Source organism: Grammomys surdaster, unplaced genomic scaffold (assembly GCF_004785775.1).
Source record: "Grammomys surdaster isolate TR1022 unplaced genomic scaffold, NIH_TR_1.0 191, whole genome shotgun sequence".
In the NCBI taxonomy this organism is placed as follows: Eukaryota; Metazoa; Chordata; class Mammalia; order Rodentia; family Muridae; genus Grammomys; species Grammomys surdaster.
This window is the reverse complement of record NW_021604636.1, coordinates 15776370-15803162: the sequence shown is the minus strand read 5'-3', so window position 1 is coordinate 15803162 and position 26793 is coordinate 15776370. Positions and strand designations below refer to the sequence as shown.

General features: G+C 37.8%; 1 protein-coding gene across 3 annotated transcripts; it reads right to left on the bottom strand.

Annotated features, from left to right (window-relative positions):
* Window positions 1–4354: 4354 nt before the first annotated feature.
* Mmadhc (metabolism of cobalamin associated D) lies at window positions 4355–26274 on the bottom strand. 3 transcript variants are annotated; one of them, XM_028769294.1, is made up of 8 exons: window positions 26116–26274; window positions 25733–25790; window positions 22282–22426; window positions 15018–15235; window positions 13403–13508; window positions 12238–12368; window positions 5701–5787; window positions 4355–4872 (listed from the first exon to the last, which is right to left on the bottom strand). In XM_028769294.1, exons 2-8 carry the CDS (start codon window positions 25739–25741, stop codon window positions 4678–4680), a joined length of 891 nt encoding a protein of 296 aa, XP_028625127.1. In that variant the 5' UTR covers window positions 25742–25790; window positions 26116–26274; the 3' UTR covers window positions 4355–4677. The 3 variants fall into 3 exon arrangements, with proteins under 3 accessions (XP_028625127.1, XP_028625128.1, XP_028625126.1); XM_028769295.1 differs by having other exon boundaries at window positions 26151–26205; XM_028769293.1 differs by having other exon boundaries at window positions 26052–26173.
* Between the last annotated feature and the right edge of the window lie 519 nt (window positions 26275–26793).

Below are 26793 nucleotides of genomic sequence, written 5' to 3'. Positions count from 1 at the left end.
TTTACTAAACATCTATGTGGCATGAATTTTGTCAAGCATTCTTCCAGTGACAAAACTGGCTTTAAAGGTACTTTCTCAAGATGTCTGTAACAATGATGGCTTTTTGTCACTCAAGACCACTAAAGCTACAATTGTAACAAAATGGCCTACACAGTTACACAATTGGGCAGAGATTTAAACCAGAGTCTAAGAAGCTTAATGACTATTTCTGTATTGATAAAGGATCACAAAAATCTTTCTACACAATGTAAGCAGTAACTTAAATGTATGTAACTGTATAATAACAAACTAAAGTGGTTAGAACATTTTGTACTGAACACAGAGATCAAAGCAGATCCAAGCACCACAATCTTACGCTCTATCACGTTACTTAACATTTCTACAGTAAAATCCATACTGTAAAATGGACTTTACTGTACAGGATAGCAAACAGATTTTATTATTATTACTTTATATAAATGCACTAAAAGAAAGACTGTGAACATGTCCAGCGTTCACAGAGTTAACAGAATAGAAGGGACTGCCAGGTCTGTTCCCAGGAGAATCCACAAGGGTGACAGCATTGGGAATCCTGGCAGAGAATAATTTAACTATCTAAGGGCTAAGAGGATCTTGGGAATCTTGTAAAATATTTACAAGCATTAGTCATGTTTTAGACAAAAATTAAAGCATGTATAATACAAATTGCAAGTAACATTTAAATGCTTTACAAATTTGATATTTTAGTATCAGCATCAATGCATAAACGAAACTCCTAATTTGATTTCAAACTTCTATGAGTTAATTGCAAATCTTAGAGTCTTTTGAAGTAGATCAGTTTTAAGTTCCTTTGCTGGAATTAGAATTTTTAAAAAGTTTCTATTAGTGTTTAAAGAACAGATTTGGTTGCACTTTAAACCCCTTTTAATTACACCATACATACCAAAAAGTGCATGTAAGTTTGCACTATTAAATCAGTTAAGCAGACACCCAAATTCAGAAAAAAGAACATTACCAACATTCCAGAATCCTTTTTGTCTTTTGTGCTAGTTAGTTTTGCTTATGGAAAATAACATCAACATGCTGGTCAATGTAAAGAAGGAAAGGTTCACTTGGGCAGTGTCAGCCATCTTAGTTAGTCCATACATCCTTTAGTAGTACTGTCTATCATGGGATCAAGTGACAGAGGGAGTTTTTTCATGTGGCCAGAGCCAAAGAGATGAAGGGGTCTTGCCCCTAGTGACTTAACTCCTTTCCACTTGGACTTGTCTCTGAAAGGTTCTACCACCTGCAGTGAGCCTTTAAATTGAACATGAGCCTTTGCTGCTTATTCCAGATCCAAAAGCACTGCCTCCCCTTCCTGGGTAATCGCTGACCCGACACCAGCAGCTGCTTTGTTTTGCTGCTTTGGAATTCTTTCCTGCCTTTTCTTCCCTTTTGTTTCAAGTAATCATAAACATTTCTGCATTGTTTTATCATGGCATTTATGTGAGTTGGCCATTGTCCAGTGTTGATGGGCATTCGGCTGTTTCTTACTTCAGCAGCTATATGACTCCTGTAGACTTCATAATCAAAGCCCTGACACAGCTGTCAGAGGACATGCAGTTAGTTCTGCTGAGGGCATGCCTCACCCCACTGTGTAACTCTGTCAGTATTTGGTGTAATTTTTCATTTTAGCCAGTGTGGAGAGCATGTAATACAGTACTGTGGATTTAATTGTATTTCTGATGATTTATGGAACAGACCACATATTTATTGGCCATTTGGTTACTTTCCTTTGTAAAAATTTTTTAGTTTTTTTTTGCTTACCAATTTTAGGGCTTCTTTATTATGAACATGAGTCTTGCTATGCACATTATTCAATTTCTGTGCGCATGTGTGTGTGTAATCCAACTCTTAGCTGTGTTCTTCATGGTTTTTGATCAAAGCCTAATTTTAATACAATCAGATCTATCAAATTTCCCTTGCGCTATTATACTGTTTCATAGTATAATTATACTATATTATACTGTTTCTTTTTTTTTTTTTTTTGCCTATTTTTAAGTTCACAAAAGTGATTTTCTTGCTAAAAGCCTTAATCGTTCACATGAAGACCTACAATCCATTTGGAAGTAATCTGTGTGCATGGTAGAAGGTACATGTCGTGTGACAACCCTTTCCTTTCCTCTATCTGCTAGCCCACAGCACACTCTGAAAAGTCCCTTCCATCTCACCATTTTACTCCCTTAGCCATGAACGAACCAAGCACTTCATGTGCTCTCTGAAGGAGTGGTCATATGGTATGAGATGGTTCTAACCTCCGGGAATAATTTGGAGCAAAATGCTTGAAGCCTTATTTTAAGTCCTTATAACCTGTATAACTTACAGGTAGGTATACTACTGACATAAAGAAGGGAGACAGATAACTTACTAAAGTTTAAAATATCCAACCACAAGGAAAGGGAGTTTAGCGCTGTTTTAGTACAAAATTGAGTTTTATTTCCCAGATAGGAGAAGTAAAATTTAAGACCAACCAAAACCAAACCTCAAAAAATTGTTTTTTATATAGAGCAAAATTATATGGTGTTAATCAAGGACTATGTTTTATAGGAGAAAGAAAAGATAAAGTTCAAAATAGTATGTAATTAACCAATTACTATCCAACTTCCAGAAGAAAAGATCAGCAAGGGGTACAGTAGTCAGGAAGGCTAACTATGATAAAAGTCCTTGAACAAAACAAAACAAAACACTGATGCACAAACCCCTTGGGCTAATGAGATTAATCTCTGAATGTAGAGGCAAATTATGAAATACTATCTTAGAGTAACCCAACTACACAGTATACTTTTAATACTGCCATGTTTCGAAACATTTTGCTCCTGTCAGGGGTTTGCAACTCTAAGAAATCAGAGGCTAAGGTGATGCTAAACAAACCATACACTGTACTGAATAGGTCCCCAAATAAAGAGGTCCCCTCAAAGTGTAAGCAGTGCAGTGGTGGGACATTCTACTTCAAGCAATAATAGAATCAGCCCTGAAAGAAAAGCACTTCTGTTCAAGTGTGAGAATTCAGTTGGTGTTCAAAGTGATGCAAGGCTAAGAAAGACAAACATGCTTCAAACTTGAAGCGAGAGAACTTCTGTTTGAAGTGTAGCATTTTTAGTTATGTATTAATTAAAATTTTAAAGATACGTATTTCAGTAAACTTTAAAAGGAATTTCAAGCATGCAGAGTACAAGTCCTGTTTCGTTACTAAATATAGTACTAGCACTAGTTCACCCTAAAGTTCTTTCAGCTTAAATTCTGCAACCCTTCAGATGCTTAGATCTTGTTTGCCATTAAGAGTAAACAGACACCTACAAGTAAAAGAATGACAGCTATGTTCCTGTGCTGTGTCTTACATTAGCTGTGTTACATTTAGTCAGATAGTATCAATCATTTCATGTTTGTGTGCTCTTGTGTAAGATGAAATGGATACCTGAAGCTTTTTCCTGTACTATGGTACCTAATCACAAACTGCTTGCTACTGTTATTACCAACAACTCATTTATTGCCAGGAGCCTCAGAGACAAAAGATGATTCATTCAAACTTTATAACAGTGTAATAAGCTCTGTAGAGCAATAGAGAATGAGACACTTCTGGAATGATGGAGGTAGGAATTTGACTGGAGCTGAGGCATCAACTCATCTGAAAATAAATTATACTTAACTGTCTCAACTACAGGGTAAAGAATTGTTTTTAGTCTAAGAATGAAATAGATACACTTTATACATAAAAGATGTACTACTTTTACTATTATTAGTTCCTGTCTTAGTCAGGGTTTCTATTCCTGCACAAACATCATTACCAAGAGCAAGCTGGGGAAGAAAGGGTTTATTCAGCTTTCCACATTGCTGTTCATCACCAAAGGAAGTCAGGACTGGAACTCAAGTAGATCAGGAAGCAGGAGCTGATGCAGAGGCCATGGAGGGATGTTACTTACTGGCTTGCTTTCTGTGCCTTGCTCAGCTTGCTTTCTTATGGAACCCAAGTCTACCAGCCCAGGGATGGCACCACCTACAATGGGCCTTCCTACCCTTGATCAGTAATTGAGAAAATGCCTTACAGCTAGATCTTGTGAAGACATTTCCTCAAGGGAGGCGCCTTTCTCTGTGATAACTCCAGCTTGTGTTAAGTTGACACACAAAACCAGCCAGTACACTTCATGATAACACTGTTCCAAAATAATAAAGTAGGGCCAGTTTGATTAGCAGTTAAAACATATCAGAAGAGTAAAGTCTTCAGTGAATCTAGAATTATCAATGGTACTAAAAAACAACTTAAAATTTAATGCTGAAGTTTAACATGCTGAACAACTGTAGTATTTAAGCTATTTTAGTGAAAAGACACAAGCCATCATAGACAAATGTATGATTTATTTTTGGAAAAAAAAATTAAGGTTTTCCCAATAAAGGGGAGAATTAATATTAAGAGACCATACATACCTTGGTTACAAGTTGATGATCTCATTTTCCAGAATATGCATGTGTTCAACATATATTCCAGAATATGAACTAGCATTTGCAATTTTGAAACCCCAAGTCATCTGTCGATGTAAACCCATACATGAAATAAATACCTAAAAACAAGAATCCTCTAGAAGCTTCGGTCCATGACAGTGTTTATATAGAGCAATCCGTTACAGACAAACAGCACTGCAATTACCACAGTGGCACTTGCTAGTTTCCACTGAGCTTCCTCATGATATGGCTGTCTGCTGTTGCATTAGTAAAGATACTTCCTACAACCACATGAGTACCCCAGAGACTATGACGGATCACTTTACAGCAGCCAAGGTCATCAACGGAGAATCCTAAATGCCGGTACCGTTCATCTGTTTCAAAAAGTGTGTTGTTTGTATATGGTCCAAAAAACTGGAGGAAAGAAGAAATGAAGTAATTTTTTCATTAGAAAGATACTGTAAGAAAATTCAAGTAAATGCAAATGTTTATCTGTTTCATTGTATTTTTTAGCCAATAAAAAGTGACATGCAAACCCTAAACTACTCTAATACACCCTTCCCAGTTCCTATGCATGCTGGGAATGGAAAATGAATCATTTAGCGAAATTCAAGCTACCTAAAATTAAATGTATAGGATTACACAAACTTTAAAGATTAATGAAACCTAAGAGAATTATGTATGATTCATCTCCATCTCTTCTATGAAAGGGGATTTCTAGTCTATATGACACTGTACTTGACTGAGAAGTGGAAAGTATATATTTCTATCTTAAAATTAAAAAATGAATTTATTACTTCTTATAATTGATGGATAGGACCAGGACTATATAAAAACTTCCAAAAAGTTACTTTCCTAACTTTTTGGACTTTATATTTTCTTAACTTCAAACACTTTGGTCCTTTAAGAAACTAGACTAGACCACAGTACTTTCTAAACTAGCTTACAAAGAGTAAATAAATTATATATCTATCTATATCTTTATCTATCTATCTATCTATCTATCTATCTATCTATCTATCTATCTATCAATCAATCATTAACAAAAACAGTGCTGTATGTGTCTCCTAGAATAGTATAACCAATGAACTTATAGTAGTCCTATTTCTTTGGATAATATTTTGAGTTGTAAAAAGTCTAAACATATGTGGTTTTTTTTTTTGGCCAATAGAACAATAATAATTTTATAATAAGAACTGTATCTATGCCATATAATATCGCTTTCAAAATATATTTACTTACTGCCAAACCAGATGATGGGTCAATGAAGTCAGCCCAGTATCCTTCAGCCCGAAGAGCATAGCAAATTTCTTTAGCACCATTAATGAACTACAGAGGAAAGAGGTGAAGTCAGTGTTCAACCCAACTGTACTTAGATTGGTTTATATTTCTTAAAATAAAATGTTAAATGAGTATCTTTTGTTTCAAAGAAAACTACTGGATTAATAAAAAAGACAAATTAAGACTGTAAAGTCAGATTTTTACCACTTCAAAAAAGTTTAACCTATGTAATAAAACCTAAATGTTATACTTTTCTTCAAATCTTTTATTTATTTCTTTACAAAGCATATGTAAATCACTTCTGTACTATTAACTCATATGCCCTAAATTTGAAACTATAGCTTATTTTTTGTATAATGAAGATCACAAATAGGTAAGCAAAAAGTGGAAAAAAAAAAAAAAAGAGCTAACCTATCTACTGGTTAATAGAGGTTGTGAAAAAGGGCTAGAGGACAGTCCTGTGGTTAAAGGCTGCTCTTCCAAAAGACCTGGATTTGATTCTTAGCTCCCGCATGTCAGTTTACAACTGTCTAACAGTTCTAACGAATCTGACTTCCTCTTCTGGCCTCTCTGGGCACCAGGCACAGACATAAATGTAGACAAAACACCTATAAATAAATGAAGTTGTGAAAGATTCAATTATTGTGTGTCTTTTAAATGTATCTTTCCACCTATATAACCACAAAATATTCCTGAAAAGGCAATTAAAAATCAATTAAAATGGGACTGTGACATAGTACTATCATGAAGTTTGCCCAAGGCCCTAGGATAGATAAATCACTAGCATATTAGATAAAACAAAACAAAACAACAAAATCTGAATACATAGGCAGGTGGAGCAGAGGAATAAACTTTATAGATGTTGTGTATACACGTGACTATCTCATGTACAGATCAGGACTTTGGTCTTAATATCTTCATTTCTATGGTGTACTTGCCAACCAGAACTGTAAGTAGTGAAAGCTGAAGTCTAGACTATCCTGCTGACAAAAGGCACACAGATGTCTAAATCCCAAGGGCATGCCTTTAACTCTAGTCGCAACAGAGACCAAAACTCTGTATCCTGTTGAAAGCTATACACTGATCAAAATATGCAAGGCAACTATTCTTATGCTTCAAAAGTCCTAGTATTTGAGAAAATGGGAGAAATGCCAACCTTCATCTCTAGAAACATATTTAAAAGCATGAGTACATGCCAATTTTTGTCAACCTGACACAGCTAGGGTTTTTTGGGAGGAGGATGAGAAAATGTCTCTATCAGATTAATCCATAGGCAAGTTTGTGGGGCATGTTCTTGATTAATGATACACATGGGAGCCTATTATGGATGGTGCCACCCCTATACTAGTGGTCTTGAGTTATATAAGCAGGCTGTACAAGACGTGGAAAGCAAGCCAGTAAACGGTATTTCTCCATGGTGTCTACTTCAGTTCCTGCCTCCAGGTTCCTGCTTTAAATCCCTGCTCTGACTTTTCCTTCAGTAATCATCACCTGTGATCAGTACATGTAAGCCAAATAAACTCTTCTCCCCAAGCTAGGGTTGGTGTTAATTACAGCAACAGAAAGTAAACTAGGACAAAGTGGAATCCATGCAAAGTGGTGATGTCACTGAGTTAAGGAGGCAAAAATATAAGAATTCTGGGCCGCTGAAACACCTAAAATTTGTCTGGCAACTAGTGCAGAAATAGACACACATCAGGCTCCTGAGTAGTACCCTGGCTACTTAGAAAAAAGCTGAGCTGAGTAAGCAAGAGGCAAGATTATTCTAGCAGGCCTAGCAAATACGCATTTGAAACTTGAGAACTGAAAGGTAATTTGCAGGGATCGTACAGGCTGGGGAACATGGATTTCTGGTCCATCAAGAGTGAAGAGACACAGCACTTCTGACATTTAGTTGACACTGACTCTAACGGCCAAGATTCAGGAATTCAGAAAATATTCTACACCAAACACTAGCAAATTATAGTCCCAGAGCAAGTCAAACTCACTGCCTGTTTAGATAAGTCATTTTACTGACATTGCCACATCTGTTCATTTACTTAATGTCTATGGTTGTTTTAACAGTGCAAGGCAGAGCTTAGAGCTAAGATGGATTGTCCAAGACGCCTGTAACACACAAGTCTCCCATCTAAGGATTCATTTTCTATGGCTTTTGTTATCTGTGGTCAACTGCCCTCAAAACACAATAATCTAGAAGTTTTAGAAATGATTAAATAATTTGTAGGTTTTTATTGTCAAGCCATTCTGAGTAGTGTGATAAAATCTCACAGCACCTGGCCAACCTGCCTGGGATATGAACCATCTCCTGGTCCACTGCTTCCATATGGATGCTATTTACCTGTTAAGACATTTAGTAACTGTCTTGATCATCAACTTGACCATGGAGGTAGCCCAGTAACTGTGCAGAATAACCATTATTTTCCATAATAAAGACCCCACTGTGCAACAATGGGAGTTTTAAAAAAACTTCCTTTAAGCAAAAGGCAAAAGTATAAAAAAATATTTTGAAAGAGACCATACTCACATAACTTTGTTTATAACAATTGTTAATCTGAAGTATTAGTGATAAGTGTTAATCATTAAATGTACTGCTGAAATAAACTCAGCTCTATCATAGGCTTATAAATATACTTTAATCAAAGCTATTGTCTTGCTCCTATTGGAACTTGTTAAAGTTTATAGGAGGCTACCATGTTGGCACTAATGAGGCAGACCAGATCATGCTGGAATGGAATTATTCACACTACTGTCATATAATTAGTAATCAAACTGAATCTAAAATAGTACAGTTTTCAACAACAGCTAGATGACTGACAGCAACCAATAAGAAGGGGCCTTGTATAACTGAGCCAGCACGGTAACAAAGTCCTCTCTATTCTGACCCTGTAAGAAGTAACTGACAGAGTCAATCTGCTCCTTGCTCTGCTCCCACCTTCTTCCGCCCCTCTCTCTACATTGCCAAAGTCTTCTGTCCAGCTTTCAAAAAGTGATCTGCATTCAAGACCAAGAAAGGCAGCTACATAAGGAAATTGGAATTTGGCCTGCTATCCTATTTTGACTCTCAATTTAACATACTACAAACTTAAGTGCGTAAGTCCAGCCTCACACAGGAGTAAGTTTTATAACACAAAGCTAAGAATCGTTCACTCACAGGCTGCCAACTTGTCACTCCATGCTCAGTAAGGGAACTCAGAGCTACCATCATAGTGTTGTCTGCTTTCTGTCTATAAACGCTGCCTGTGAGGAAGATGGCTGGGTGAGGTCTCTAACTCTTCTGAGGGCTGTGCCACTGGTAAGTCACTTTACTCAAATAAACTCTAAGTTTACTTGCCACAAGTTTTCCTTTTTTCAGAACTACATTTATTATTATTTATTTTTTACATGTTTTACATAAAATCGAGTGACTCCTACAGAGGCACAGCACCTAATTTTTCTCTCCACATTTACTTATAAACTGGTGATATATATTAAATAACGCTGTATTATCAGCTACATTCAACATTAAGAGCTGTTGCTGTATTTCTTAATCTTTGTAAGTCTTACTTACTTTTGTAAGTCATTATACCACATTCCAACTTAGTGAAAAAAGTCATTCCTAAAAACTAAAAAGAACGAAACAAAACAATACAATCAAGCATGTATAAAAGTTAACTAAAAGAATCTTATTACAAGCACCAGCAAATGTCTTATGATTTCTAGTCATCAAAGGCAAACAGTGACATCTGCTGGAAAAAATCAGAATTGGACATGTAGAATATGTTACAAGTGGTTCCAATAAATTCACTAGCATACTTCAATTAAAATATTTTTTCACAAAAATTTAGCTTGTACAACTCAAACTCCACACTTGCTACAGGAATCTGAAAGAACTATATTAGAGTCAATACCAAATTAGGTCAGAAGAATGACCTCTGTGACAGGTCACTATGTGCCAAGAACTATACATTTATTAATCTTTTAATATGCAAATAAGATGTCTGTTAATATTGTCTGCTTTAATTCTCTTAAATCTGAAAGTATGTTTTTAGATAAGGTCTCTCTCACTATGTTTTCCTGGCTATCCTAGAGCTCATTATATAGACCAGGTAGGTCCCAAACTCCCACAGATCCACCTGCCTCTGCCTCCTGAGTGCTGGGATCAAAGGTGCAGGCTATCACACAAGCCTGAATGTTGTATGCTTCTATATAATTCCCATTTACTTAGGATATAGCAAATAGGCTCACATCTATTGAAGTGCTACGACATGTATTAGTCAACTCTATGTGGTACATCTGAGTAACACGCTATGACCATACTGCTGAATATGTAAACTTTAATATATTACCGTGAATGACGAGAACCATCTAGTTAACCCTAACAAGTAATACAACGCCTGACACTATCTTGCATGAAAACCGGTAAGGCACTCAAATGAGTCATCCTTAGTCTATCACACAGAGGAATACTCTCTTGTCCTACAGAAAGATTCATATTACCCATCACCAATTTTAAGGTAATTACTATATAGTTTTAAATTAATAAATACATACGTATATAAGTAACTGAACATTTTATCTGTTCAGATAGTTGTTTATAAGTAACTATCTTAACATTTAAGCTAGGGTCATAGCATATATATTAAGTTAATTTCTGGGGTAGGCATATCATAAGCATCTATCAGAATTTAAAATGACAGCAATTCAGCCATCTTTCTATCAGAATTTAAAATGACAGCAATTCAGCCATCTTCTATCTAGGAGACTAGTACGGAGACTAGTGGTCATAAAAGTGGATGTAACAATGACTTTCACAGTTGTGTCAGTAACAACAAAGATGAATTTTCAATTTAAAAATTACAAAAGAAATCTTAAATAATTTCAAAATTTTAGTTTACTCATAATACAATGACTATTTTATGAAAGAAATAAAATATATCTACATATACTAGTATAGAAAGGTATCAAAACATATCTTTAGGTTAAAAGCAAAGGGCAGGAAAAAAGATGCGTACATTATGGTATCCTCTCACACTGTTCAGTGTTATTATTTATTCCTTAGAGGTAACTGGGTTGCTTCTCAGTATTTACTTGATAGGTTACAGAAGGTATAGGAGAAATGCAGGAGAAGGACGGTGTTGGAGTAATATATTTTAGAAAAATTCAGAAAAGGTATAAATGGAACTAAATGTTTCAAGAATATTAAGAATGAAGGCATTGAAAAACATTATTTACTTAAGTCATGTGTATGGCTATTTTGCCTGCATGTATGTCTGTGGACAATATGCATGTATGGTGCTTATGAAAGCAATAGAGGCCAATGGATCCCCTGGAACTATAGTTACAAGTCACCATGTGGATACTGGGTATCAAATCCATGTCTTCTGGAAGAGCAGCAAGTGCTCTTGACTGCTAAGCCATCTCTGCAGCCCCTGAAAGTAGCATTTTTTTTTCTTGAAAAAAGTGGTGCTATTTCTTCAGTGTTTGAAATAATTCACAGAACAAATAGGAACCAGAAAAGACAGTTTCTCTCACGCAAAAGAGAGTAGTTTCATTGGCTAAATGCATTAGTGGTAACTCAAGAATTACCAGGATGTATTGGTGTTGGGTTAAGGAAAGGAAATCAAGACTTCCTCTGTGGGTAGTTTAACAGGGAGCCTTGATTTGAATTCTTGTCTCCCTGTAGCTTATTGTTTCTGGCTTATCTATAAATCTGTCAGCTCCATGAGACTGAATCTGTTCCTGCCTGAATGTTGTTGTATCTTATTTGTCCCTATGTCCGTGTCCCCCACAAAAGGCTTTTGCTCTGTATTTACTTTTTGGCAAAGAAAAGCATCACATGGGGAAGGAATGAAGGATACTTTACAGAAATTTTTAACAGAGTATTACAAGGGATTATGTCAGAAACAATCAGGAAGGCCAACATTCACTTATCAAATAATATTCGCGTGCTGTTTCCAGCATTTATGGTAGTTATTTATTGTGTAAGCTTTCTTCCAAACTGTTGGCTCCTTTCAGCAAATAATTATCATAACACAAACATACACATTTATTATTCTGGTCAGAGCACAAAAAAGAGTACATAAGATTACAGGTATACAGTAGTTTTGGTTATAAAAGCTCCATGAGACTGAATCTGTTCCTGTTTGAATGTTGTCGTGTCTTATCTGTCCCTATGTCCCTGTACCCCACAAAAGGCCTTTGCTCTGTATTTACATGCTGTGTGTTTACATGGAAAATCTAAGTCAAGTAAGGTTGCTGCTATATTGTTTTCTTAAAGGCAGGTTAAACACACACGCACACGCACACACACAGAGGTTGAAGGGCTGAAGGGGCTGGAGAGATCTCAACAGTTAAGAGCACTGACTGCTCTTCCAGAGGTCCTGAGTTCAATTCCCAGCAACCACATGGTGGCTCACAGCCATCTGTAATGGGATCAGATGCCCTCTTCTGGTGTGTCTGAAGACAGCAACATATACACGAGTATGACAACATTACATTACAAGGACACTGGAGAGTTACCTTCTCCAAGAGCACCTCTCTTTCAACCTCTACCTCTTCACTCCAGACAGTCATGTCATTTTCAGTTTTCTGAGTTACAGTCAGGATCATCAGTTTGCTATTAGCCACTTCTGGAAAAAGTGACTCAAAATCTAATATAAATAAAAATAAAAAGTGACTCAAAACCAGTAATATAAATCCCAAGAAGAAAACAAACAATTAGCTTTACATGAAGAGCTCTAGTCCCTAGAAATAACTTCCTAAGATGACACTGTTCTATTCTGTCAGGGCACATTTACAAGCCTACACACATGCTGCTTTTGAAGAGTGAAATGAATGCAGCTTTACAAGGTGAGCTGAGATAGTGATACGAACAACCCTGAGGGTTAAGCTACATCATACTGCTTTGCTTTTAACATTATTTTCAGATAAATTTATTTATCTGAAAATCTTAAGTTTTCTGACCACTGCCAACGTGCAGAGAATAAGTGACTGAATATGCAGCCACCAATGGCATATCTATACCACACCAGCTCCCAGAATTCAGGAAGGATGGCACATGGTAGGACCTATACCTATGAATTCAGAGAAGCTATGCAAAAGACTTGCACAAAATGAAAACTACTAACATTCCAGCGAGAAGCAAACAGAGGGTCACTAGTCCTCACCCCTAACTGAGGCGCTATGGACAGCTGACGGCATCTAGGGGTAGATTACTCAGTTTTCTTTAACGATGTGGCTTCTGGTAGGTTGGCCATTCTCTTCCAGCACCAAATAGACTTCATAGTTTATTTTTTTAAAAAGAGAAAGATACTGAGCACAGTGGGCTGGGAATAGTTCAGGTAGGTGGTTGGATCCTCAACAACAGAGAGGAATCGAGATGAATATAATCAAAATTAATTGTATGAAATTTTCAAAGAATTTTCTTTGCATATTATACATAAACTTATAAAAATCATAGTTACAAGAGTAGAAACAAAGTTTAAGGGAAAAGTTACTATAAATCCTATTATTCCTGTATTACTGAACATGAATTCAGATGTCAGAGATCTACAATCCTTGCTACCCAGACACTAAATATCAATACATGACCTTACAAGTACTCTGAGTCCCTCATTAAGCAAATGAAGACATTACCACCATTATCTAAAACACAATTTGTGTTTCAATACAGAAGATACAATACCTCTCCGTAGCAGTTCTGGACATGTCTGGATTGCACACTCAACTCTGGCACTTTCAAAGTAAGTTTCTGCACTGTTAACTTCTTGCTCAACAGGTGTATCACTATCCTGTGGGGACAAGGACAAGGATTAAAAGAAAAATTTGAGTTTGAATACCATACCATATTTCTTAAGAATTTAACTTTATTTAAATATCAATATTTCTCTGATATTCTGGCATTTGACAGGAACAGAATTTGGATAAGAAATAGGCTGAAATGCTGTAACAAAAACGTTACAATGTTACCTTTTGTGATATTTAGGTGGCATTGAATTATTGTAAAATTGGGATGATGCTAATTTATAAAATAATGTAAGTTGAATCATATAGCTTTGGCATAGAAAGCGTTAAGGTAGCTACCCAGTTGAAATTTAGCCATATCTTATAATATTTTAGGCACTTTGAGAGAAGTAGACAGTACTTAAAAAAATATTTTAAAGTTCAGCTTTTACTCTCAAATATAATAGATGTAGCAGAAGAAAAGCAGCATTTATAAAAAACTGCAGTTCAACATGAAGTTGCTACAGTATTAAAGCTTCTAGGGATGGAGTATGGGAGGAAACTGCTTTGCTAGCAGGATTCGGGAAAAGCTGAAACAGCAGAACTGAAAATGCCAATGAACTAGTGACTAAAGAATAACTTAAATGAGAAAATTAAGAATAGAATTTGTGGGTAAGATCAAGTATTTGGTACAAAGAGGAAGAACAAAATGAGAAGACTGAACAAGAATCTGATACAAAAAGATCCAGGAAGTCAACGACATCCCAATGTCCTGGCATCCAACACAACACACAGTTTGAGAGACTAGGGTACCAAATAATATAGCTGTATTTAAAAATTTGTACCAGCAGGGGCTGCCAAGCTGGTTCAGTAGCTAAGAACATGATTGATTGCGCATACATCTGTGTCTGATGCTGGGGGCCTTGCTGGCCAGCCTTGCCAAAACAGAAAGCTCTGACATAGTGACAGACCCTACCTCAAAGAGTAAGGTGGAGAAGCAACTAAAGAAGATACTCCTGTACCAACTTTGGACTCCATTCATGCTGGCTTGAGCAAGTATACCTGCACAAACATTTGGACATGTGCATGTACACAAACATACACACACACAGAGACACACACACACACATACACACACACACTCCAAAAGCAAAAAGCCAAAAACCCTCTCCTTATCCTTTAGAATTTTTTTTCTTTTCCTCCCCACTAAAGTCAAACATTTATACTGCTTTCTTTTTAGTTGACAAAATATAATTGCCCCAGGTGGCCTGAACGCACAATGTAGGTCAGGCTAGTTCTGAACCTACAGAGATCTTCCTCCTACTGGTCAAGTAATGGAATTACAGGCATGTGCCATCATACTAGAATTTTAGAAAGACAAGAAACCTTAGTTTTTAGCAATACAGAAACAACTCAGCAGTCACATTTGGAATAAGTAGTTATCAGAAATGTATTCTGGAGGAACTATTTAACAGAGATAAAGCTGGTAATGCTGCTTTTTTATATACTGTCTTTTTTTCACCTCAGTAAAACGTATGCAGTAATAAAAAAGTAGTGCAGGAGTATTAGCAACCAACCTGAAACTCATTCACATACTGTGCCATCACAAACTCGTGTCTTTCAGTTGAAAGAGGCTCTGCTAGAACATCAGGCAAAGTTTTATGGGCCTGGCCTTTCTTCTGTGAGGCAGTCCCATTGAGGTGACAATCGAAGCCTATATTCCCAGGAAGCTGGAATCTCTGGTCCTGAGGTCCAAAGGGTCCCATAGCTTCATCAGGCCACACTGTTCGAGAGCCTGAAGGAAACATGGGTCATACACAGGTTAGTCTTCAGGTAATATAAACTGCGGAGTTGTAAAAACAACAAAAATCAAAACCAGGGAAACTGTAGGGCTTTAAATGACTGGTCATCTTAAATCACAGTAAAGGTTTGGAAGGAACACGAATTCCATGTTTAATACTTTTGGGACACATTAAGTTAAGCTTCTAAAAGCCTTTGGGTTTTTTTGTTTTGTTTTTTTAGCAAGAATTATAAATTTTGAAGTATGAAATGTATAATTTTTAACAACTTTCTAATCACTACCTATCCTCCTTAAACAGCCTTGGACAAAGACTCATAATTTAGAAACCGCTGCTGAGAGAAAGAATAAAGAATATTTATCAAGAAAGTACCATAATTTGCCAGGCAGTGGTAGCACACATCTTTAATCCCAGCACTCGGGAGGCAGAGGCAGGCGGATTTCTGAGTTCCAGGCCAGCCTGGTCTACAGAGTGAGTTCTAGGACAGCCAGGGCTACACAGAGAAACCCTGTCTCGAAAAACCAAAAAAAAAAAAAAAAAAAAAGAAAGTACCATAATTAAAATCTTAGTATGATAGTGATGCAAATAACAGATTAAAAGAGGCACTGAGGATGCCAGGTAAATTATTCAACAAATACATAATATACATATAAAATGCCTGCTTCACTGACAGGCTTTAGCAAAGAACTGTAATTAGCAACATAGCTTACAGAATCAAGAGACCTGGTTCAGGAAGACTGTGTATGTCAGGTGACAGAAACTAAGTTCCTGAAACTGGTTTTAGGACTGGTAAGATGACTCAGCGATTAAGAGTGCATACTGAGCTTAAGAAGTGCTAAATTCAGTTACTGCACCCAAGTGAGGCCACCCACAACTGCCCGTAACTCCAGTTCCAGGGGGCTGAACACTGTTGTGGCCTCTGCTAGTACCTGCCCTCACATGCACACATCCACACACAGAGCCACTCCCAAACATATAATTAAAAATAACATCTTGAAAAAACAACAACAACAACAACAACAAAAAAAAAACGCCTTTGGGCTGGGGCAGACACAGAGTTGGTCTGCTCCTGTGGAAATACTGAATCCTGAGCCATCCTAGAGGAGCCACTGCACTCAGAGCAGCAGACACCGAGCTGGTTTGCACTTGGGAGACATCGGATCCTGAGCCATCCTAGAGGAACCACTGCACCCAGAGCAGAAGGATTTCCAGATCCTAGAGGTGGCCTGAGTCCCAGGAGTTCTTCTACCCAGGAGATTAGGATCATAAGACCACAGAGACATCTGGACTCTTAGGAGCTCTGCCACAAGCAAGATAACCGGAAATATACAGACTCCAGTCTTTCACAGTGAGGGCAGGTAACACTAGAGTTAACCAGATGGTGAAAGGCAAGCACAAGAACATAAGCAACAGAAACCAAAGTTTCTTGGCATCATCAGTACCCAGTTCTCCCAATATAGCAAGCCCTGAACACCCCATCACACCGGAAAAGCAGGATCCAGAATTAAAATCACTTCTCATGATGATGATAGAGGATTTTAAGAAGGACATAAGTAACTCCCTTAGAGAAATACAGGAGAGTACAAGTAAACAGGTAGAAGCCCTTAAAGAGGAATCACAGAAATCCCTTAAAGAAATGGAAGAAAACACAAAGAAGGAATTAAACAAAAACATTCAGAATCTGAAAATGTAAATAGAAACAATAAAGAAAGCTCAAAGGGAGACAACAATGGAGACAGAAAACCTAAGAAAGAGATCAGGAGTCATAGACGCAAGCATCACCAACCGAATATAAGAGATAGAAGAGAGAATCTCAAATGCAGAAGATACCATGGAAAACATTGACACAGTTGTCAAAGAAAATGCACTCACTATAGATGGTGAAACCAAGATACTCCATGATAAAACCAAATTTGCACAATATCTTCCCACAAAGCAAGCACTTCAAAGGATAACTGATGGAAAACGCCAACACAAGGAGGTAAACTACAACCTAGAAAAAGCAAGGAAGTAATCTTCCAACAACCCCAAAAGACGATAGCTACACATAATTCTACCTCTAATAACAAAAATAACAGGAAGCCACAATCATTTTTCCTTAATATCTCTTAACATCACTGGACTCAATTCCCCAATAAAACGACACAGACTATCAGACTGGATACACAAACAGGACCCAGAATTTTGCTGCATACAAGAAACACTCCTCAGTGACAAAGACAGACACTACCTCAGAATAAAAGGGTGGAAAACAATTTTTCAAGCCAATGGTCCCAAGAAACAAGCTGGAGTAGCCATTCTAATATCAAATAAAATCGACTTCCATCCAAAATTAATCAAAAAAGATAAGGAAGGACACTTCATACTCATCAAAGGAAAAATCTACCAAGGTGAACTCTCAATTCTGAACATCTATGCTCCAAATGCAAGGGCACCTACATACATAAAAGAAACTTTACTAAAGCTCAAAACACACATTACACCTCACACAATAATAGTGGGGGATTTCAACACCCACTCTCAGCAATGGACAGATCATGGAAACAGAAACTAAACCGAGACACTTTGACATTAACAGAAGTTATGAACCAAATGGACTTAACAGACATCTATAGAACATTTCATCCTAAAACAAAAGAATATACCTTTTTCTCAGCACCTCATGGTACCTTCTCCAAAATAGACCATATAATTGGTCACAAAACAGGCCTCTACAGATACAAAAAGACTGAAATAATCCCTTGCATCTTATCAGATCACCACGGACTAAGACTGGTCTTTAATAATGACAAAACCAATGGAAAACCCACATGCACATGGAAACTGAACAACTCTCTACTCAATGATGACTTGGTCAAGGAAGAAATAAAGAAATTAAAGACTTTTTAGAATTCAAAGAAAATGAGGACACATTATACCAAAACTTGTGGGACTCCATGAAGGCAGTGCTAAGAGGAAAACTCATAGCTCTAAGTGCCTACAAAAAGAAACTGGAGAGAGCACACACTAACAACTTGACTGCACAACTAAAAGCTCTAGAACAAAAAGAAGCAAATACACCCAAGAAGAGTAGAAGGCAGGAAATAATCAAACTCAGAGCTGAAATCAACCAAATAGAAACAGAAAGAACTATACAAAATATCAACTAAACCAGGAGCTGGTTCTTTGAGAAAATCAACAAGATAGATAAACCGTTAGCCAGATTAACCAGAGGGCACAGAGACAGTATCCAAATTAATAAAGTCAGAACTTAAAAGGGAGACATAACAACACAAACTGAAGAAATTCAAAAAATCATCAGATCCTACTACAAAGGCCTATACTCAACAAAACTGGAAAACCTGAATGAAATGGACAACTTCCTAGACAGATACCAGATACCAAAGTTAAATCAGGAGCAGATAAACCATCTAAACAGTCCCATAACCCCTAAGGAAATAGCAGCAGTCATTAAAAGTCTCCCCACCAAAAAAAGCCCAGGACCAGATGGTTTTAGTGCAGAATTCTATCAGACCTTCAAAGAAGACCTAATACCAATTCTCTTCAAACTATTCCACAAAATAGAAACAGAAGAAACACTACCCAATTCTTTCTATGAAGCTACAATTACACTCATACCCAAACCTCGCAAAGACCCAACAAAGAAAGAGAACTTAAGACCAATCTCCCTTATGAACATCGATGCAAAAATACTCAATAAAATTCTAGCAAACCGAATCCAAGAACACATCAAAACAATCATCCATCATGATCAAGTAGGCTTTATCCCAGGAATGCAAGGATGGTTCCATATTTGGAAATCCATCACTGTAATCCACTATATAAACAAACTCAAAGAAAAAAACCACATGATCATCTCACTAGATGCTGAGAAAGCATTTGACAAAATTCAACATCCTTTCATGATAAAAGTCTTGGAAAGATCAAGAATACAAGGCCCCTACCTAAACAGAGTAAAAGCAACTTACAGCAAACCAGTAGCCAACATCAAACTAAATGGAGAGAAACTTGAAGCAATCCCACTAAGATCAGGGACTAGACAAGGCTGCCCACTCTCTCTCTACCTATTCAATATAGTACTGGAAGTCCTAGCCAGAGCAATTAGGCAACAAAAAGAAGTCAAAGGGATACAAATAGGAAAGGAAGAAGTGAAAATATCACTATTTGCAGATGATATGATAGTATACTTAAGTGACCCCAAAACTTCCACCAGAGAACTCCTAAACCTGATAAACAACTTCAGCAAAGTGGCTGGTTATAAAATCAACTCAAACAAATCAGTAGCCTTCCTCTACATGAAAGATAAACACACTGAAAAAGAAATTAGGGAAATGACACCCTTCACAATAGTCGAAAATAATATAAAATACCTTGGTGTGAATCTAACCAAGCAAGTGAAAGACCTGTATGACAAGAACTTCAAGTCCCTGAAGAAAGAAATCGAAGAAGATCTCAGAAGATGGAAAGATCTCCCATGCTCATGGATTGGCAGGATTAATATAATAAAAATGGCCATCTTGCCAAAAGCAATCTACAGATTCAATGCAATTCCCATTAAAATCCCAACTCAATTCTTCACAGAGTTAGAAAAGGAAATCCTCAAATTCATATGGAATAACAAAAAACCCAGGATAGGAAAACTATTCTCCACAATAAAAGAACTTCTGGAGGAATCACCATCCCTGACCTCAAGCTGTACTACAGAGCAATAGTGATAAAAACTACATGGTTATTGGTACAGAGACAGGCAGGAATATCAATGGAATAGAATTGAAGATCCACAAATGAACCCACACACCTATGGTCACTTGATCTTTGACAAAAGAGCTAAAACTGTCCAGTGGAAAAAGGACAGCATTTTCAACAAATGGTGCTGGTTCAACTGGAGGACAACATGTAGAAGAATGAAAATCGATGAAGTCTTATGTCCTTGTACAAAGCTCAAGTCTAAGTGGATAAAGGACCTCCACATAAAACCAGATACACTGAAACTAATAGAAGAGAAGGTGGGGAAGACCCTCGAATAGTTGGGCACAGGGGGAAAGTTCCTGAACAGAACACTAATGGCATATGCTCTAAGACCAAGAATTGACAAATGGGACTTCATAAAATTGCAAAGTTTCTGTAAGGCAAAGGACACTGTCAATAGGACAAAATGGCAACCAATAGATTGGGAAAAGATCTTTACCAATCCCACATCCAATAGAGGGCTAGTATCCAATATATACAAAGAACTCAAGAAATTAGACTCCAAACAACCAAATAACCCTATTAAAAATGAGGTATAGAGCTTAACAAAGAATTTTCAATGGAGGAAACTCGAATGGCTGAGAAGCACCTAAAGAAATGTTCAGTATCCTTTGTCGTCAGGGAAATGCAAATCAAAACAACCCTGAGATTCCATCTCACACCAGTCAAAGTGGCTAAGATCAAAAACTCAGGTGATAATAGATGCTGGCGAGGGTGTGGAGAAAGAGGAACACTCCTCCATTGTTAGTGGGACTGCAAGATGGTGCAACCACTTAGGAAATCAGTCTGTGGGTTCCTCAGAAAATTGGACATGGCATTACCTGAGGATCCAGCTATACCACTCCTAGGCATATACCCAGAATATGCTCTAACATATAACAAGGACATATGCTCAACTATGTTCATAGCAGCCTTATTTATAATAGCCAGGAGCTGGAAAGAACCCAGATGTCCTTCAACTGAGGAATGGATTCAAAAAATGTGGTATATTTACACAATGGAGTATTACTCAGCTATTAAAAACAGTGAATTCTAGAGTTTCCTAGGTAAATGGATAGAACTAGAAATTATCATCCTGAGTGAGTTAAGCCAATCACAAAAGAACACACATGGTATTCACTCACTGATTATTGGATATTAGCCCAGAATCTTGAAATGCCCAAGATTCAACTCACAGGCCACATGAAACTCATGAAGAAAGCCTGGTCTACAGAGTGAGTTCCAGGACAGCCAGGGCTACACAGAGAAACCCTGTCTCGAAAAACCAAACCAAAAAAAAAGAGAAAAAAAAGAGTCTGACATTCAGAGGCAGATGCTCACAACTAGCCATTGAACTGATCATGGGGTTCCCAATGGAGGAGTTAGAGTGAAGACCATTGGAGCTGAAAAAGTTTGTGGCCCCTGAGGAGAGCAACAATACCAACCAACCACAGCTCCCAGGGTCTAAACCACCAGCCTGGGAGCACTTAGGGAGGGATCCATGGCTTCAGCTGTATACGTAAGAGCGGAAGGCCCTGCTTGGGCATAGGTGGAAGAAGAGATCCTTGACCTCATGAAGGCTGGACGCCCCAGGGGGTGGGAATTTGAGGGTGGGGAGGTGGGAGTGGGGGGGTAGGTAGGGGTTATATCCGCAGAGAAGAAGGAGGAGGGGTGAGGGGATAAGGGGTTCCTGGGTGGGTGGGGGATGGGGTAAGGGGACAATATATGAAATGTAAATAAAACATCCAAAAAAAAAAAAAAAAAAAACTAGAAGTTTTGGACCCAAGTGTAGATAGTACTGGACTTCCAATGGCTCAATTTAGTACTTTTTTTTTTAGCTTTTGACAGTATGAATACAATATGCACTTAACATTGAATTTTGACAATTTTCTTCAGGTAGCAACAGACTATACAATGATCTCTCTCCTGTTGTTAGTGAGCTGTAGTTCTTAGTCATGTAATACATATAGGAAATACACATTACACTGTGTACCAGACTATGATATTTTGGAGATGAAGTATATCAAATAGACTTTTAACTTATAATATTTCAGTTATATGTTTACTGGCATATAATCCTATAAGGAACATTGTTTTAATATATTTTTTGTAATATTTTATCTTTCTGATATATCTAGACAGAACTTTATTTTCAATAGAACAAAAGTTTAAAAGAAATATAAAATTCCAAGAAAAACTATTAGAGAAAGCACAACATAAAGTTTTGAAACAAGCATGCATATATATATATATATACACATATATATATACACACACACACATATATATATGTATGCGATAATCTTTCACTTACATATATCTGGAGGTGCATTGGCCACATGAGACTCATCAGAACCTGAAGATCCTGCAGTTGAAAAGGCTCTTGGATTGATAACTCTTTTCACTAAAGAACAAAATCCTGGGAGATAGGAAACCAGTCTGGCTCTGTTACAGAGCACCTAATAATAAAAATAAGAAATTGACATTTTTTGGCTATAAATAATAAATTCTGACAGACCCTCACATTGTTTTATCTTTGTATGTGTGTGCAGGCATGTGTATGATGACTGCACAGGTGAGTGCTTGGAGGCTAGAGAACAGCAGGAGTCCTGTTCTATTGCTCTCTCCCTTACTGTTGACGAGACACTATTGGTAGTCATCAAGTCCCAGTGACCTTCCTGTCATCTCCCCGAGTGCTGGTGTCACAAGCATGTACAGCTATACCTGGACTTTTACATGGGTGCAAAGTCAAATTTAGGTTCTCATGTTTATGCAGTCAGTTAATTCATCCCACTGTGTTATATCTTTTAAAAACAACAGTTACTATGTTACTACCTCTGTGGACTACCTACTTATTATGTGATGAATAATATGTACACTTAAAATTAAAACCAAACACTACTGATAGTTGTCAGAACCAAAAGGGGCCATCTATGCCAAACCTCATCAAGGAAGCCATGCTGAGATGTAGGGAGGTCTCTGAGGATATTAAATGAACTCTCACACAGACTACCCAAACCATAACCTTGCACAAAGGCCACTGTAGTTTTGCTTCTTGATTACCTTTGCTTCTGCAAACACTTTTATGGGGATGCCTAGCCAATAACTTTCTGTTCAACTTTGGACTGATGCTACCTGGTGTTGGGCCACAGGGCAAAAAAATAATCCAACAAATTATGCAACCTTCTGTATTTTAAATTAAAATCCCTTGACCCTTGGCTTTCCCAGGGTTGCTTATGGTGCCACTTGGCTTGCCATAGTTCCTGTAATCAATCTCCTACTCCCAGATAAACTCTTTCCTTCACATTCACCTTAGGTCACAACACAAATATTAGAGCAAACATTATTTTGGGATAAAAGTGTGGTTTTTTTTTCCAATAAGGTCACAAAGTGAATCTATAAACACTACTTTATTTAATAAATATTAAAATATAGAACAACTAGTAAGATCCTTAAACCAGAGAGTTTAGAGTTTATCCTTGGACCTAAATGTTTCCTTTACAATCCTTTCTTGCTGCTGCCTGTGTTAATCAACCCCCAGGCTATTATTTCCTCTTAGTCTAGTGGCAGTGATCGCTTTCCTTAAGTTTGGCATATCTTTGTACTATATTTTCTGATCTTACATTTATTCCCCTGACTGAGTTAAATCATTGAATATGTAAATATGAAAGCATGGACAGATTCTAGCAGAATACTTAGGTTAGAATATTTAATGTAGAAGTTGTCAGATGATTTCCCAATCCAGCTGGTGGGAACTAATGTTTCACCATAACACAGATACAGTCATTCACTTACGTACTGCTGACTGCTCTTACACCATAACATCAGCATTAGCCTATTTGCTTAGCTTATTTGCCAGCTGACCATTTACATTAAAAAATACTGACAGCTCCTGGCCTGGACTATCAGGAGTGAGTTACCATACAGTTATGAACGTCCATGTTTCAGAGCTTAGACACACTGAAATATGTCTTTCACATGAGAGAAGGGGGTCTGCAGTTACAGCCATTTGTGGATTTGTGACGCCATCTGAGCACACTAACTCAGAGGCAGTTATCTTCTGACTTTACATGAAAGCAGACCTGTGCCTTCAACAAGAATCATGTAATTTGGGAAACTGTATTAAGAGTTTTTGAGTTTCAGGAAAAAGGGGCTAAAGTTTGAAATAGGTGTATCAGAAGAGTGGCAAGTTCAGTCTGTCTAGATGCTAAATATGGGCATTTATTTTTAGAGACTCAGGATGTTAAATAAACTGTTAAAGATATATATATATATTATATATATATATATATATATATATATATATATATATATATAATATATATATATCACTACTAATATCTGCCCAGAATTTATAACACATATAAGACAACACAAAACCCTTATGTTTAACATCTAAATGGTAACATTTAAATTTAGTATAAACATCATTCTAACAAAGAACTGCTGTATTTTGATAAATTCATCCTACTGTATTCATTTAAAACAAAGTACAAATATCAGCATTCTATTCTATTTCACCTAACCTTCCTCCTTTTAGAGTATTATTATCATAGGACTCTTCGTATCACGCCCCTTCAGGGCATGTTGATGACACTTCACCTTAACACTCACCTCATGCTGGTGGTCTCCTCTTAGGCCTTGTCTTACACTTGGCAGCAGGAACACCACCTCAACTAATTGTTGCCATATTAATTTTTCTACCACAGCTGTCATTAAGTTACAACTTTAATGAAGTTAAATTACTGAGTACAGCATTTAAGATTCCTGAATATTTCTTTATATCCCAGTTCAACTTCACCTCCTATATTACGTCCCTTGCACAAATCATATTCAGGTGGACAGAAATGACACCCTAATATTTAAACAACTCAGGGGGAAAAAGTGGGGTTTTGTTTTTGTATATAACTCCTGATCGTCTAATTTAAACCTTTGATGATCTAATTTCCACTCATCTCTCAAAACCCAAGGTAAACATTTTTCCCCTTAGGTGAGCTCAAACTCTGATTGTCTCTTCCTCATGGATCTCTCACTATTGCTTCTTCAAGCTTTCAAAGAACTATTATGTGCTGCTTAAAGTGTTTGTCTGAAAGTATGGCTGTGTACCACATGTGTACCTGGGGTTTGATGTAGCCCAGAAGTGGGCACTGGTCCTCCAGAAATGGAGTTACAGAAGGCTGTGACCAGTCCTGTAGTTGTTAGGAATCGAGCTTGGATCCTTGGCAACAGCAGCCTGTGCTTCTAAGAGCTTAACACTCTTTCCTGCCCCTATCATGTGTTATTCCTAATACAAGTCTTCATATTTCTGACCTCCTTTACCTATGAACTATCTAAGGTAGGCTGTGTATAGTATCTGGGCACTTACAGTCAAGTGTAGGAGTGTGAATAAGAACTTTTGCGGTGCTTTTGTAGAAATTGTAAACTCACTATACTAGTTAACTTCAAAACTTCAGCTTAACCGAAGCATTTTTCTTTTGTAACTGGCTTAAAACATTTTAAATATTTACTATAGTCATTTTTAGAATTGTTGAAAGGACGCTTGCATTGAATTGGATTATATGCATATAAAATATGAAAATATTAAATTGGAGAAACAAACACACCGGAATTTAATAGAACGTGCTAAACTTACCTCAAAGCATACAAATCTAATTTCACACCCTCTGCTCCCCGACACTACTGATACATTAAGGCGACCATTATGCCAACGTCATCACAAACTCGTCCCTCCATTTCCTAACAAGTTTATTCTAAGAGTGACTTACATGGGCCATTTCTAGTGAAGAAGGCGGACGCAAATTCTTCCCCCTCTGCAAAGTATTCCTGGGAGAGAGCAAAAACAAAACAGGCTAGTGGCAGACCAAGCTGTAGCGACAGAGGCTCGGGCCAGGCAGGATCAGCGTGTCCCTCCCCAAAGCCCGGCTTCGGGCCCGGCGTCCCCGGGAACCCGTGGGAACACTCGGGCGCCGGCACTCGGGCCGGGCCGAACCCAGCAGGTCTGCGCTCCGAGCGCAGGCTCGGGCGGAGCTGAGTGGGGAGAGAGAGGAAGAACCCAGGGCAGAGGCGGGTCGACGGGGGCAATACCGACAGCAGGGGCACGGTCACCCGTGAATGTGCAGAAGAGACCGCGGGTGGGAACCATCCGTACCAGTCACCGCGCGGACTCCCCGCCTAGGCCCTCACCCTGTCCACTGTCAAAATGGCGGCTACCGCGGTTCAGGCAGCGGCGCTGTTGACGTCCAGGCCTGAGTAGTTGCCTCCGAACGCATCGATGCTGTCGGTCGATCTTAGAGTAGAGGATGATCTTGGGTTCCGGAAGGTGAGCTAGTCTTTCATTGGGTACACTGGTGAAATCAAGGCGGGGCGGGACCAAGTTGGGGCTATTTACAGGGTTCAGTACTAGTCTTTGCTGAGTCTTTGCTTCATTGACTCTTTGGTACTGTTGGCAGATTTTTGTTGCTGTTGTTGTTTTTAAATTTTAAAAATTATTTTTTGTATGCATGTATATATATGCAGAAGAAAGTGTTGGTTCTGCTGGAACTGGAGTTACGGATAGTTGTGAGGTGCCATGTGGGCGCTGGGAGTTGAAGTTGGATCCTCAGAGCCTGTGTTCTTAACTGCTAAGCCGACTCTCCAACTCTCTTCGACAGACTCTCTATCCTCCTCTAAGACTTTCCTACAGCTTTCAGAAGATTCTGTCTTCTGTTGTTTGCATGACAACTGTTTGTCAAGAACTATTGTTTGTGAGGACAGGTTTTTTTTTGACTCAGTTCTGCGACAGCATCAGAATCTTAATAGGTTTGGTAAACATGCATACATTACATAC

Excerpts from the sequence above, each read along its gene's own strand:
- Mmadhc (XM_028769294.1), bottom strand. Across the intron at positions 15,236-22,281 it reads CAATGCACCTCCAGATATAT|GCTCTCGAACAGTGTGGCCT; the intron begins GTAAGTGAAAGA and ends TGTTTCCTTCAG. Across the intron at positions 4,873-5,700 it reads ACCCATCATCTGGTTTGGCA|TTTTTTGGACCATATACAAA; the intron begins GTAAGTAAATAT and ends TCTTTCCTCCAG.